The following is a 13,440-nucleotide window of genomic DNA, read 5'->3' on the forward strand; positions in this document are numbered from 1 at the left end:
ATGCTTTGCCCGCGAGGTCACATATATGTCGAGTAAGCCTGTGCGCATGCATACGCCTGCACCCCTGGCCTTTTATTCCTTCTGCCGCCACTTATAGAGGGCGCTGTATATATAGTACAACCAACATTGCCGGCATCTATTTACGCAAATTTCGTCCTTTTTGGCGATTCCTTTCCGAGCATAAGTAGCAAGGGACATAAAAAGGCGACAGAAAGCGATACAATGGTACGATGCCAATACACTCTTAAGAAAAGGGTCTCCATAGTGCTCCGTAAAGGGAGGAACGCTCTTGTAACTTATGATTTTTTAGAAAGGGAGAAAGTTTTGTCCGGAAAGCAGGGGAGCAATGTTTCTCCGTCACCTGCTTCGCATTATGTCGGACCCGAATCGAGCAAATCGAGCTCAATAAGGCTTAGCGAGGACGCTACGTCTATTTTACGAGGCGAGAGGAGCAGAAAATAAAAAGCATAACATGAGCGTTCCGCGAACTGTATTTATTTGCGAAGCCAGCATCCTCCTTCAGGTAAAGAAACTGGGCGTTTCGAGAGCAGTCACTCAGTCTTCTCGTCGTCAGAAGATGTTGAACGGAGGCCGCCCCTGATCTCTACGGCAGTTGCTGGATCGCGCTTTCCCACTTGGTCGCTGCAGTGCGAGTGAAGCCCCCGGATGGCCATCTTGCTCATAGAGAAATTGCGGTTTTGCTAGCGTTGAAGAAGCTGGCTGACGCACGAGTAGAAAACGTGCTGAAGACACGTTTTCTACTCGTGCGTCGTCACTCTTGCCGTTGACAACACATAAACTTGCCGTTGAGAACACGTGAGACTTGCCGTTGAGAACACGTGGAAAGTTTTACGAAAGCACATGCTGCAGGGAAAAGGCACAACTCGCCGAAAGCAAGTTTCGCCGGTCTCGTGGTGTCATCAAAGCTTCCTTGGCAAGCAGAAGTGCTGCGTCTCTGTGCCTTCGCACGCTTTGATACCAATCAAGAATCGACGCCGTGTGGATGTGTTTTGCGAGTGAAATTTGCGTGAGGCCGTCTATGCCTCTGGAGCAACTTTTTACTTTAGTCTGACGACAGTATTTGTAACTTGCGGCTCTCGCAGACCAGAAATGAGCTTGACCCAGTGTTCAGTGGCGACGGAAGGATGGGGGGGGGGGGGGGGGGGGGGGGAGGTAGGTGTTTTTCTAAGTCGTTAGACGGTTTACAAAATACTGCGCACACACCTCATCACTGATCAGTGGTCTGGCTCATTATCAACAACTGCACGTGACATCAAGTTTGAGCGCGGCTCGCCTAATTGTGATTGGTCAACCGATTGCACATGACCATATGGGCCGCACCTCAAAGATTTCCAATCTCGCCGTGTTCTACTTTTGCCTTCGAAAACCATGCTTGCTCCACAGCGTTGCTCTATTTGTGCTGCCATGTGATCCATTAGAGTATATTTGTAACATAGCCATGGTTAATAGTGCATAAGAGCAACCGTACATGTTGTTATCCCCCCTTTATGGATAACAAATCGCCGGAACAACGGGTTGATTCAAAACTCCGCGGCCGATATAGGATGCAAAGACATCTACGCGCGACATACCTTCAAAACTTTTCCGCGGCGCCGATTCTTGATCGGCATCCAGGCGTGCGAAGTCACAAAGACGCAGCACTTCGGCGTGCCAAGGGAGCTTTGATTAGGCGGCGAAACCGGAGACACATGCTTTCGACGAGTCGTGCCTTTACATACGGCTTCACGCACATTGCACTCACAAAAAACATCCACACGGTGTCGGTTCTTGATCAGTATGCAAGCGTGTAAAGGCGCAGAAACGGAGCATTTGGGCGTGCCAAGGGAGATTTTATCATGCCGCGAAACCGGCGAAACTTGCTTTCTATGAGTTCTGCCTTTTTTCAGTGGTACTGCGCTTTTGTAAATTTGTTTACTGGTTCTCAACGACAAGTCTCAGCGCTTACACAGGGTCTTAACAAACTACTTCGGCGAATGACGACGCACGAGTAGAAAATGTGTCTTCAGCACGCTGCCGCCAGCCTCTGCAACTCTAGCAAAACCGGAATTCGTCTACGAGCAAGATGGCCGTCCGGTGGCTTCACTCGCGGATGCCGGATCCGCGATCCAGCAATTTTCATAGAGATCAGTGAAGCAACCGATACCCAGTTACTTCGCACACTTTACGTCTTACCTTCGCTATTCCTCGAGCCACAATTCCTTCGTGAACCGCACATCCCGGAGATGTGGTAAAGCATTCGCGCTCGTTATTTGGTCTATATGTGTTCAAAAGAGCAGCATCACATCGAACATACAATATCTTATTAAAAAAGTCACAAAAAGGAATTTTAGAACGAATTAAACGATTAGCAAAGAGCACCTGGTGGATGTCGCTAACGCCTCGCTTATAATGCCCGTCAAGGAACCTTGACAGCTAGTGACGGAGGTTGTCTTGCCTCCAGCCACGACGAGAGAAGAGGGCAGAAGGAACTCCCCTTTTCCCGAGAATGCCTTTTGTGTGTCGCAGAAGTCGCTATTGTCCCCGTACAAGATTATAGAAGATTAACCCGTCACTCAAAACTCGTACAAAAGCAGTCGCTTCGGTGGGTGCAGCGACTAGGCCATCCTCTCGACGTCAGCCTCGCCGTAGCTTTGCTCGTCCTGAGACGACCTACGTCACGATTGCGTTGGATGTCACGTGGTCTCCGCTGGGCCTTCTTCGAGCGCTTGCCAGAGTGGGCCGTTTATAACTAAGAATGCAGCCACCAGGCTCAAAATACAAACGTGCGATTGTCATTTACGGATATTGTGGATCATATTCAACCTATTTTTGAACACGACGGTAATATTTCAAATTTCGTTGAAGTATCCCTTTAATGGAGCAAATTCGCAGTGGCCTACTTGGCTTTGTTACACGAAATGAACGCGAAGCATGAAAAAAGGTTCAATCGCTTGCCACCAGATGGCAGGGTCAAGCAGAGTAATTGCAAGTGTCTAGGCTAGGGGGCGCTACATACCGCTCAAATCATGTTCTACAAAAAAAAAAAAAAAAACGTTTATTTACTCACGCCACCATTGCGCTTCAGGCCCTTCGGGCACCTTTTTATACAAATGCAGACACATTGCGGATACTACAAGCATCAGCTAAACATATAGACGCTTTGCAGCAGCTGTGCATGGGCACCGCCATAATCAACCTTTAGTTTTTGTCTCCTCGAATTCCGTTTACTCGACTTCATCGTTACCACAGCTGGACAGGTTATTGTCGCTTTAGATTCCACTGGGTCCTTCTCCCCAGCATTGGCTTTTGTGGAAGCTCGTAAAAGACAGTTTCAGAAGCCCGGTATTTCGGTAAGACACGGAAGGTCAGCAATGGCGGCTGTAATTTGACGCGTGTGTATGCCCTGTATGCATTGACCGCATACACATACACGGCGCATACGAACATCACACTTACCCGATCACTATTTGCGAGCTCTGTGTTTCAGCATTTTATTCTTGTCAAATTGAAGGTACGAATTTTCTCGGTGTCCACCTCAGCCATAAATAATATTCCCAGCATGTTGATTTTTTTCAGTAATGTCTGCCCTCTGAGAGTATCTTGAACAGCTCAGAAGATAAACCTCTCAGTAGAAAGTAAACGCTGATGCCGTAAATATTTGAAAACCAATAAAACAAGCCGTTCCACTGCGGTACGTTCCAAGCAATGTGTTTGCTTCCCCGCACGGCACGTCGTAGCCAGTTTTTTGTTGTTGTAGTATTTTTTTTCTATTTGTGCTGTTCACATGCGGCTGCCATTGTCGTCTTGAATTAATCTTTGTAGAGGAAGTGTTCACTGAACTGGAAGCGATGCTTCACGGGCAAATAAATCACTTTTTGATCAACAAGAATGCAGTCAGAGCCGTGACTTGCGGCAGGTGTTAAGTATACGGAACTATGCCGTGGTGAGTTCGAAAACTTCTTGCGCTCTTTCCGGCGGGCCACTTTTAGGGCAGTTTCTTCGGGAGTCTTAGTATGTTTAAACAATAAAATAAAGGTTAACTTTTTGTCAATTTTACCTATCATCCTCCCTTAATGCTAAAATTCCAAACTGTAAATATACGTAATTTCCGTTATATTTTCATAGGGTGCAGTCCTTTCCTCAGAGCGCATAAGCTCTCGGGGTAGGGACAACAGGCAGACGACAGTCATTTTGGCGACTGTACGATAGGAGCTACGGCTCAGACCGGCGTTCCAACATGACTATCCGCAGGTCGTTCGATTGCACCGTAATTCCTCAAGCGGTTTCTAAACTCTTTAATGTGAAGCGGAATGTCAACATTCGACACCCCGCCGTGACAGATCGTGATAGATGGGGATAGATCCGGTGCAGATCCTGGAGTGTATCCGGAACAATTGGCTCAACCAACAAGATGACAAAGTTTGTTTCCATTACCCAGAGTTTGAGGTTGAGCCGACACGGCAGCGGCTCATGCAGCGTGCATCTTTTAAAACCATCAGAGATGGTCGCAACTTGGAATGCGAGCAAGTGAGCAAGTGTGTTTGGCTACACTCTGTCAAGGAAGGCTCTGGCAAATTGAGCAGCTTGCTCTGTAGATCTTCCACGAGTCTTTGCCCGATGCCCTTCGTGCCCTTAAATCAAACACAAGTCTTTGATACTGTGAGGAAACAGCGAGCTTCATCGAAATCATAGTGAAATGGTGGAAGATTATGAATGTCAAGACACCATGCAAAGGAATGGCTAAAAGGGATGATTTTAAAAAAACCCTCCTTCCTTCGATGGATGATCTCAAGGTGGATTTTCTGTGCAACCTTCTTGACTGGCTTAACGAGTGGAAGAGTAGGGGTTTTACCGGAGTCAAGCTAACCCCGGAGACCCATGCCGCTCTCCACCAGACGACTTATGAACCCTTGGAGGTCGCCAGGTATTGCTTCGAAGAACTGCAGCTCTCCTACGTTCTCTTGGGGAAGACCCAAACGGACAGCTTGAAGGACCGCTTTGAAAAGTACAGACGGCTGGTTGGATCCCAATATCATGTGTCTATAAGGCAAGTTTATGAAGCTGAGCATGAACAGCGGCTGCAAATCACTCTGTCAAAGATCGCCACAGTGTCTAGATGTGTCGGGGAAAGAGATGAGCAACGGGAAGATATCTTCAAACACACGGTTGCCCCACGCCCCATTTGCGACGTCGAAGTAACTGAGGGAGCGCTGTCACAGATAAACGGCACCATCCCGGTCTCTGTCTACGTGCCAAGATACGCTCTGTATGCAACTTTGAAAGAGCTTAATTGTGCGAAATGCAGGGCTGCATTGACAATACACAAGAGAATCACGGTTTCAGTCATGCAGCAGCACTACGACCTTGTAAGATAACTTGACAGGGGAGGACTCATCCATCCGACAATGTTTGTTGTAAATGCCGTGGCAAACAACTATGTTGTTGTTGTCCAACTGTCGAAGCAGCCAGTTTTTGGAGATGCCGAACCAGCGGCAGGTGGCAACAGAGCTCACTGTTGAACTTCTAGCCAATAACGAATGCTCGGACTTTGACGCCTGTAAGAATGTACACACGGGCGAGCAGTTGCTTAAGCATATTTTATGGTGCAGCAAGAACATTCTGGTGAAGAATCTGTCCCGCAGGTTAAATGACGAATTATTTGATGCTGACGTAAAGCCAAAGAAAAAGAAAGCGGAAACTCTTAGAGTTAAATCAACAACCACTGGACATGCGCAAGCTCGCCACAAGTCTTTCGATTCAACTGCCACTCAGCGATAAGTTTTCCGCTTTTATACCTGTGAAAGCCTATATCACATAACAGGCACCTCAGTGTTTTATTTCATTAGTGATATCTTGCTGATGATCAATTTTGATATGAACATTATAATTGTTTATCCTGAGAGTCACGCAACCAAAAAACTGAAGCCCTTTAAGGGGTATTCACACGAGGGAGAAATCCCGGGGATTTCTCCCCGGCACGCGAGAATCACGAGATGAAAACGCGAGGCTTTTGCACATCGCAAAGCCTAACGTTTTCGTCGTGGAATGCGCGTGCCGGGGAGAAATCCCCGGGATTTCTCCCTCGTGTGAATACCCCTTTATTGCACACAGCGAAGAAAGAGTATTGGTGCGTATCTAAATTATATGTGGTGTAGGGTTATGACACATTATTCTGTGTTATGTGTGCTGTTCCTCGACTATTCTGGTGGTGGTACGACATTGAGGTCTACATGCAGTATGATTGGTGCATGTCACATTGTCGGGAGAGCAAAAAACGGCATGCGAAATGCGCAGGCGCGGCTGTATGAGAACCAATGGACAGCCAAGAAGCTTTCTTCCTCAACTCTCTCAGCTGAGAATTGCCGTATCTACAATTTCTTTTTGTAGTGCTGAATGGAGTGCATAAAGATCATCCAACTACTAACATTTAAACTGAAAACCTACTTATACGATTGTGATACTGTCCATATTCCTTTTGTTGAAGTTTGTAGGCTTGTCAGATGACACTGGAGTACTATTCCTTGTAACTGGAGAGATTTATTTTCAGTTTTCATAGAACACTGTGATTTGCATAAGAAACTGGATTGGGGCTTTGTCATTTCTGCCAAGCACGAATATATTGATGTAATGCGCGACTAATATATTGAAGCAGGCACAAGCAATACACATGCTGCACCAAACTAGTTACAACTAAGTTCTTATGATAACATTACTGGCTTGTTAGAAATCTTCCCAATTTGTCGGAAGCATGTGATGAAGCAGACAAGTTTCCTCCTATTAAAGCTTTTGTTGCAGTGTCAGGTAGCCATTTCCTTAAAAAGCCTCTGACACGCGAAAAGAATTTTTTTTTCATGTTATGCGTTGATATGGCGTCAGGACATTACAAAAAAATTGTTTCACCATAGAGTTGCGTAGTTTTTTTATAAAAAATAGAAATACGAGGCCCAATTTAAAGTTCCCGCCAGTGTACTGTGACGTAACAGTGTACCGCAAGGTGTCGGGGCTGTCAGAAGGGAGGCATCGTCCTATGTCAGTAAAGGTGGGTTCGCAGGAAGTGACGTGAGTTTCACTCCTCGTGCTCTCCGCGACCGTGCCTAAGACTTTTTTTTATGCTCCTTGTACGAGCGAATGTAGGAAACGAAGTTTCAGTTCCACTAGCTCTTTATCGCTGCACCGTTGGTTAGTTTGCGCGCTGTAAAAGTTGAGGACGAAGAGTCGGTGGATCTACGTGATGGAGGTCTATGATGAAAGCGTTCCGAGTACAAGCCAGTGTACGAGCGCATGCCGTCAGTCCGATGATACAGAGCTATACTGGGCACAAAAAAAGCTATCAAGTTTTGAAAAAAAAAAAATTTAGAACGCTCGCAGAAATTAGGATTGCTAGCGTACGACACGCCCAATTGCATTGCTGAAGGTTCGGACACCGAGGTCGTCGAATCATCGTATACCCTCCAGGCTGAAGATGCCTGCCGTCTCTCGGAAATGCACGCAGTGTGATCTTTTCTTCAGTTGCTGAAATACCGGGACAGTCCCTCACACAGCACCTTCTAGGCATTGCAGTTGATCACGTCAATTCACTGACTCCTCTTCTTCTACCTTTACAGCAACTTTAAGCGATGAAAAGCAAATAAAAGAAACCTTGTCTGCTTGGATCGCTCGTGGAAGTGCGGAGAATAACAAAAATGTGTAAAAAATATTACACGCGCTCGCGGTAAGCACGAGGAGGGATACAACTCACGTGACTTCCGGCGATGCCTCCCTTCTGACCGCCCGACACCGTGCTGTACACTGTTACGTCAGTGTACTGGCGGGAACTTTGAATTGGGCCTCGTATTTCGATTTTTTATAAAAAAATGTACGCACCTCTATAGTGAAACAATTTTTTTGTAATGTCCTGACATGCCATTTCAACGTTTATTATTCAAAAAAAAAAATTTTTTTTTGGCGTGTCGCTGACTGGAATATAAATGATAAGATATTAGTTACATTCCAGCTGACAAGTTACATGCAGTCTTCCTCAGATAATGTTCACTACTTTTGTAAACATTTTATTGCCAATCCTTTGGTGCTGTACGTTTTGCACTTACGCATGAAAAAAAAAAAGGAAAAAGAAACAGTTCGTGATCAGAGGAATTAGACCACTCGTCTTCAGTTATAACTTCTCACGCTTTAATTTCACGCAAGGATGTGGTTAAATCGCGATCACTGCATCTAGTCATTTCATAAAAATTAGTTTTTTTATAAAATCTATCTTCAAAGAATAATTATACCACTCAGAATATTGCTGCTTACAAATGAACTCAGCATACCTTGTGACAATGTTAAACACGTACAGCATTCGTCCATTTAACGTCAAAAAAATTCGACGCCCCAATACTTTTCCCGAGTAATAAAATCAGCTTCCAAGCTTAGATTGTGAGCGCAGTGGCAATATAGCTACTTAAAAACGCTTGTGTGACTAAAAAGCTCGGGGTACACCTAAGCACTTCTTATGAGTTGTGAATGCGAAAGCATGCAAGCCGCTGGTCCGCTCCCTTTGTCGTCTGCTCGTCCGCTCCCTTTGTCGTCTGCTGCGTACTATCGCGCGCGCGCGCTTCGGGATCTTGGAGGCCATGGCGCAGCGGCCAATGGGAGCCCCGTCGACGCGCTCCAGTCAATGAAACCGAAGACGAATCGCTCCTATTAGGATCGCGGCGGAAACTAGGAGCCGTTTTCGCGCTTCAAACTGATGACGTCAGCTCGCTCCATGAGGCACTTAATTCTTTCGCATTAAAAAAGCGCAGCTGCGACGGTGGATCCACGTGCGTTACCTTCGCTCCGGCGTTTCGACGCGCGCCCGTAATGGCCTTCCTTTGCGACGTCCCGAGAAGAGCGCTACGGCCTTGTCTTCTAGGAGGTGTTGCTCGCTCCCCCTTCTTCTGATGTCCGCGTGGGGACGCATCACTAGAAGGGAGGAAAACGTGCCATTGCTACCTTATTCCTCCATTTCTTTTCTTATAGTGTGTGTTCTGATGGAGGGAATAACGCTGGGGCAAAGTTGGGATGCTCTTCATTTGTAGTTCGCAGGCGACACCCCCGAAGGTACTCGCCACTCGGAAAAAGTCCCTCGATCGAAGAACCAGTTCTCGTCTGCCACTGACACGCGAAAGTGACGATGCTCGACCAAATACAGCTTCGCGACTGCCATTAGTTTGCGAAAAAGCGAAACTGCTTTTCGAGCCACCAGATGACACCACATTTCAAAAAGAGTGCGACGCTTTCGCCGCAGCCGGGCGACACCCACCAGGGCGAGGTTGAAGATGCCGCCCACAGGACCGAGGGCGGCTGCCTCCCGCAGCAGCGCCCTGGCGCCCTCCTCGGTGGCCATGTCCGCTCGGCTCACGGCCACCTTGGCGCCGGCCAGCCGCCAGCGGTGCAGGCAGAGGCGCTGGTAGCCCATGCGGACGCCCGAGCGGGCCGTGAGCAGGAGCCTGCGGCAGCCCCGGGCCACCATCCAGTCGGCCAGCTCCAGGCCGAAGCCGCCCAGGCCCCCGGCCACCACGTAGCTCTTGTCCTCGAAGAAGTAGGTGCGCGCGTGGGCCTCCACCGAGAGGGGCGTGGCCGCCATCGTCTGCCGCTGGGGCTCTTCGGGCCGCACCTGGGAGAGGACGCGTTCGGACGTTAGGCCTCTCGGCAAAATTCACGCTTCCCGTTTGTTTCGAGTACCGAAAATAATTCTTTTCAAGTACCGAAAATCGCGAAGTCGTTCCGGGGCACGAAGAAAGTAGAGCATTGTTATTATTGTTGCTCAAAACGCGCGGCACCAACGAATGCTCAGTCGCCATTCGCATCCAAGGGTGGCTCATTTCATAACTTCACCGCCATTTCCTTTTGCCGCACGAGCCACGGGCAGCGTGCACTGGCAGATTTGACGCTGAAAGAGCTTTTGACACATCGAAGAGCTTTACCTGGTTGCAGTCAGCAGTGACTCCGACCGTCCGTGGAACGTGGCAAAAACAAGTCAGGCAACGCAGAAAACGGCGGCGCTCCAGTGCGGATCAAAACGCGACACAACGGCCATCTTCCGAATTCACTCTATAGGCTGGTTCACACACTCGAGTTGAGTTGCAGCCGAGCGCACTGTGCACTATTGTGTAGTCTAAACGTCGCTTCACACACTACTTACTACCGAGTGCATTACAACCTTCCGTGTTCTCTTATGACTAGAATAGGACCTAGAAGTAGAGAGGATCCATCTCAAGCCACGGGGAGCGTTTGCAATTTAATGGTGAAGATTGATCGCAAGTGCGCATGCGCCATGGTTTCGCGTGGCAAGCTTTGGAACTAAACTTCATAAAAGCACAGTGCCAGTGGTCTTGAGAGGATTCCACTTCAGTTGCCCTTGAAATCTAGAATTACTGACAAAAGGTGTTGGTCTTTTAGCACTTCGACGATCCTTTGAAACAACGCGTGATGGTACCCGGACCTTATTTATTTTGCTCTTGAATTTTCATGTTTCTTATTTTACGCAGTAAAATAAACTCCGAATTTCAAAGAATGCGTAATCTAACAAAAATAAACTCTGATAAACCCCGCATCCCCAGCAAAAAATAACCTCCGAAAAACACCTTTCGAAATTCACAAGAGATAATCACCGAAAACACGGAATCCTAGTCATAATGCACTCGGTCGCAAGTAGTCCGAACTGTCAATGCTTGCGACCGAGTGCAAAAAGACACTTGCTGCGGATGCAACAGAATTCTCTGCAGAGGCGCCTCAAGTATGTTGCAAAATGTCTGTTTCATACGTGTGCTTGCAACGTGTCCCAATACAGTCCTCGTGCGACAAATGGGACGAAAGCGCCACGGCAACACTGGCCGGAACTATCTGGCGAGCGGCGTGGGGCACCCACCTCGAGCACCACCTTGCCCATGTGCTTGCCGGAGGCCATGAAGCGGAAGGCGTCCTCGACGCGGTCCCGGACAAAGCGGACGGCGTCCAAGGGCCGCACCGCGCCCGAGGCGATGCCCTCGCGCACCAGCTGGATCACCCGGCGCTTGTCCACCGCCACCCGGGGGTCGTCCCCGAACAGGGCGCCCAGCAGGATGCCGTGGAAGCTGACGTTCTTGAGGAACACCGCCATGCCCAGGGCGTTGTTCTGGAACAGGTCGGACTTGCCGATCTCCAGGAAGCGACCGCGGGTGGCCAGGCAGCGCACGCTCGCCTGCAGCTTCTCCTCGGCCAGCGAGTTCAGCACCAGGTCCACCCCTGGGTGTGCACGAGTGTGCTCTTGGCCAACTCCCGCGAGCTCCCGGATGTAGTCTTTTTTCTCGCACCGTCTTCTCGTCCGGTATAACGCGGGAAAAGGGAGGGCCGTCGAGGCCTGGGGTCTAGGTGCGGGGCAAACGCAAAACGCCGACTCACCCCTGCCCTCGGTCTCGCGTAGGATGTGCTCTTCGAAGGACAGGTCCCGAGAGCTTGCAAAGTTGCGGTCCTGCAGTTGTGGAAAGCGCCGCTTCAGGAACTCCCGCTTCTCCTGGGAACCTGCGGGCAACGTCGAGCCGGCAGCGTGAGCAGTATGGATGCCAGGGATCGGCAGTTCTGTTAACACCGCGGGTTTTGTTTTCCTACCCCCTCTAGCACTTGGGCATTAAATGGCTCGTAGTACTATATTTCTCGGATTATAGTCCGTGCAATACCTTAAAGGGACACTCAAGCGGTTTTTGGAGAAGCTACTTTTTGGTGCGATGGTGTTAAGGAAGTGTCAGTGAATGAGTATCTTCAGTTTTAGAAGGCAGAAACGTCTATTAATCACGCAGGAATAAAATACGTGCGGACTCTTTTCTGTACTTGCGAGGACCAATGAAATTATCGTATGTTTGAAAATTTTGGCGGTCTTTTTAAAGTTTCGCTAAAAAAACAATTTTCAGTTCATTTAAATATGTTGTGCATGATAATTTCACAAGACGTAAAATATTTCTAGTTTAGAATACGCGATAGCGAAATTATCGTTTCACAAACAAGGGACTACGTTTTCTATTTCCCTTCCTCCGCGGGGGGTGAATTTCCCGTTCCCCAGGGATGCGCTGAAGCGCACGTATCTCCGCGCGTTGCAGGCCGGTCGTGCCGGTCGCGGGCCGGCCGGCTCCTTCTATCCGCAAATGTGGCGTCGGTGGTGATCGTCGGAATGGACGGCCTGGTGAAAGCTCATCGTTCCGCGTAAAAGCGCTATCCTTGACTGTGAATTTTCGTCGTGTTTCGCTATGATAACCCAGCACGTACTAGAAGGGAACATCCACCTACTCGTGCGGCGATGTCGTGGCGGCACTCTCAAGAAAGCAGAAACGCCCGTGCCGTCGTGTTTGTTTACTTGGACTACAGTGGTGCTTTCTAAGCATTTGTGTCCTCGAACATCGCCCGGATTTCTGATTTGGCGCATTTGATGCGTGTGCTCAAGTTCAAGGTATTACTGGCGCGTACCGTATAAAGGATACGAATTTTCACGCGTTTTCATCACCGGAGAAAAGTGATTAGTGTTAGCAATCCTGAACGCTCGCAACGTCTTTCTGATCACGAAATCATATTTCTACGTTGCTATATCGCTGTTAAGATTACATTGTCTTTTATAATCGTAGAAAAGGCGTGTGGCGATATTTGTACTATTGCAATGTCGTGTATTAGAGTCGTGATCGTCCAAGACGGCGCTGCATCTTTTTATTTTATTTTTTTTTCATTCGCTGTACCCTGCAAGCCTATCAAGAAAAAATAATAAAGCTTTAGACTAGAAAACTGTCTGTCTATATTCTGCTACGGCATTGAGTAGCAGTGCGTCCCCTTTTTTAGAGGGGCCAATGACACAGCTGACGGCGGCGCACAGAAGCGGTCGCCGTGCTGACGACCCGCTGCGCTTGTTGTAGTGGTTACAGGTGCGTGTACGCGCGGCGCAGTGCGGTCGTTCCCGTCGCTCCGGTTGCAACGGACGCAGTCGTAGGTACGCGCTCGTTGCACATGTCTGAACCAGCGTTCCCCCCGTTCTCCCGAGGCGAAAGTCAACGTGGCGACATCCTTTGACATCACGTACCAGAGGTAACGCTGCGATGTCACACGTTGGTTTGGTTGCGACTTGCCCCAACCGCAAATCGAAGAACGCCCGAAAAGGTCTGCGTTTCGTCGTCCTCGGAACCCGAACATGACTCCGAAGCGCTGCTATCGTCCACATCGCACGTCGGAGTGGCGTCATAGGAAATCATCCCCAGGTCGGCTGTCCGCTGAAGAACTTCAACCTCTAACGGCGTCAGGTCCTCGAGCGTGGAGAACACCGCCATGATCGAAGCTCGAATGACAAAGAGGTTCGGCCGATGCGGCTACCTCGGGATCACTGCGCGACGGAACGTCGTCCAACGCCATTGGCCCGAGATCCTTTTGATAAGCGTGCGACGACCAATGAGAGTGGTTTCGTTT

At 48.8% G+C, this 13,440-nt stretch overlaps 1 protein-coding gene across 1 annotated transcript in view; it reads right to left on the reverse strand.

Annotated features, from left to right (window-relative positions):
• Positions 1–11,513, reverse strand: part of LOC121838336 (fatty acid synthase-like) — a 48,002-nt gene extending 36,489 nt beyond the window's left edge. The window contains exons 1-3 of the mRNA XM_042294527.1: positions 11,404–11,513; positions 10,892–11,247; positions 9,284–9,637 (exon numbers count right to left, since the gene is read on the reverse strand). Coding sequence (XP_042150461.1) covers positions 9,284–9,637; positions 10,892–11,122 — 585 coding nt within the window. The 5' untranslated portion in view covers positions 11,123–11,247; positions 11,404–11,513. The remainder of the gene's footprint in view (positions 1–9,283; positions 9,638–10,891; positions 11,248–11,403) is intronic.
• Between the last annotated feature and the right edge of the window lie 1,927 nt (positions 11,514–13,440).

The sequence above is a fragment of the Ixodes scapularis genome, unplaced genomic scaffold, assembly GCF_016920785.2.
Source record: "Ixodes scapularis isolate PalLabHiFi unplaced genomic scaffold, ASM1692078v2 PGA_scaffold6__148_contigs__length_123643588, whole genome shotgun sequence".
NCBI classification, from domain to species: domain Eukaryota; kingdom Metazoa; phylum Arthropoda; class Arachnida; order Ixodida; family Ixodidae; genus Ixodes; species Ixodes scapularis.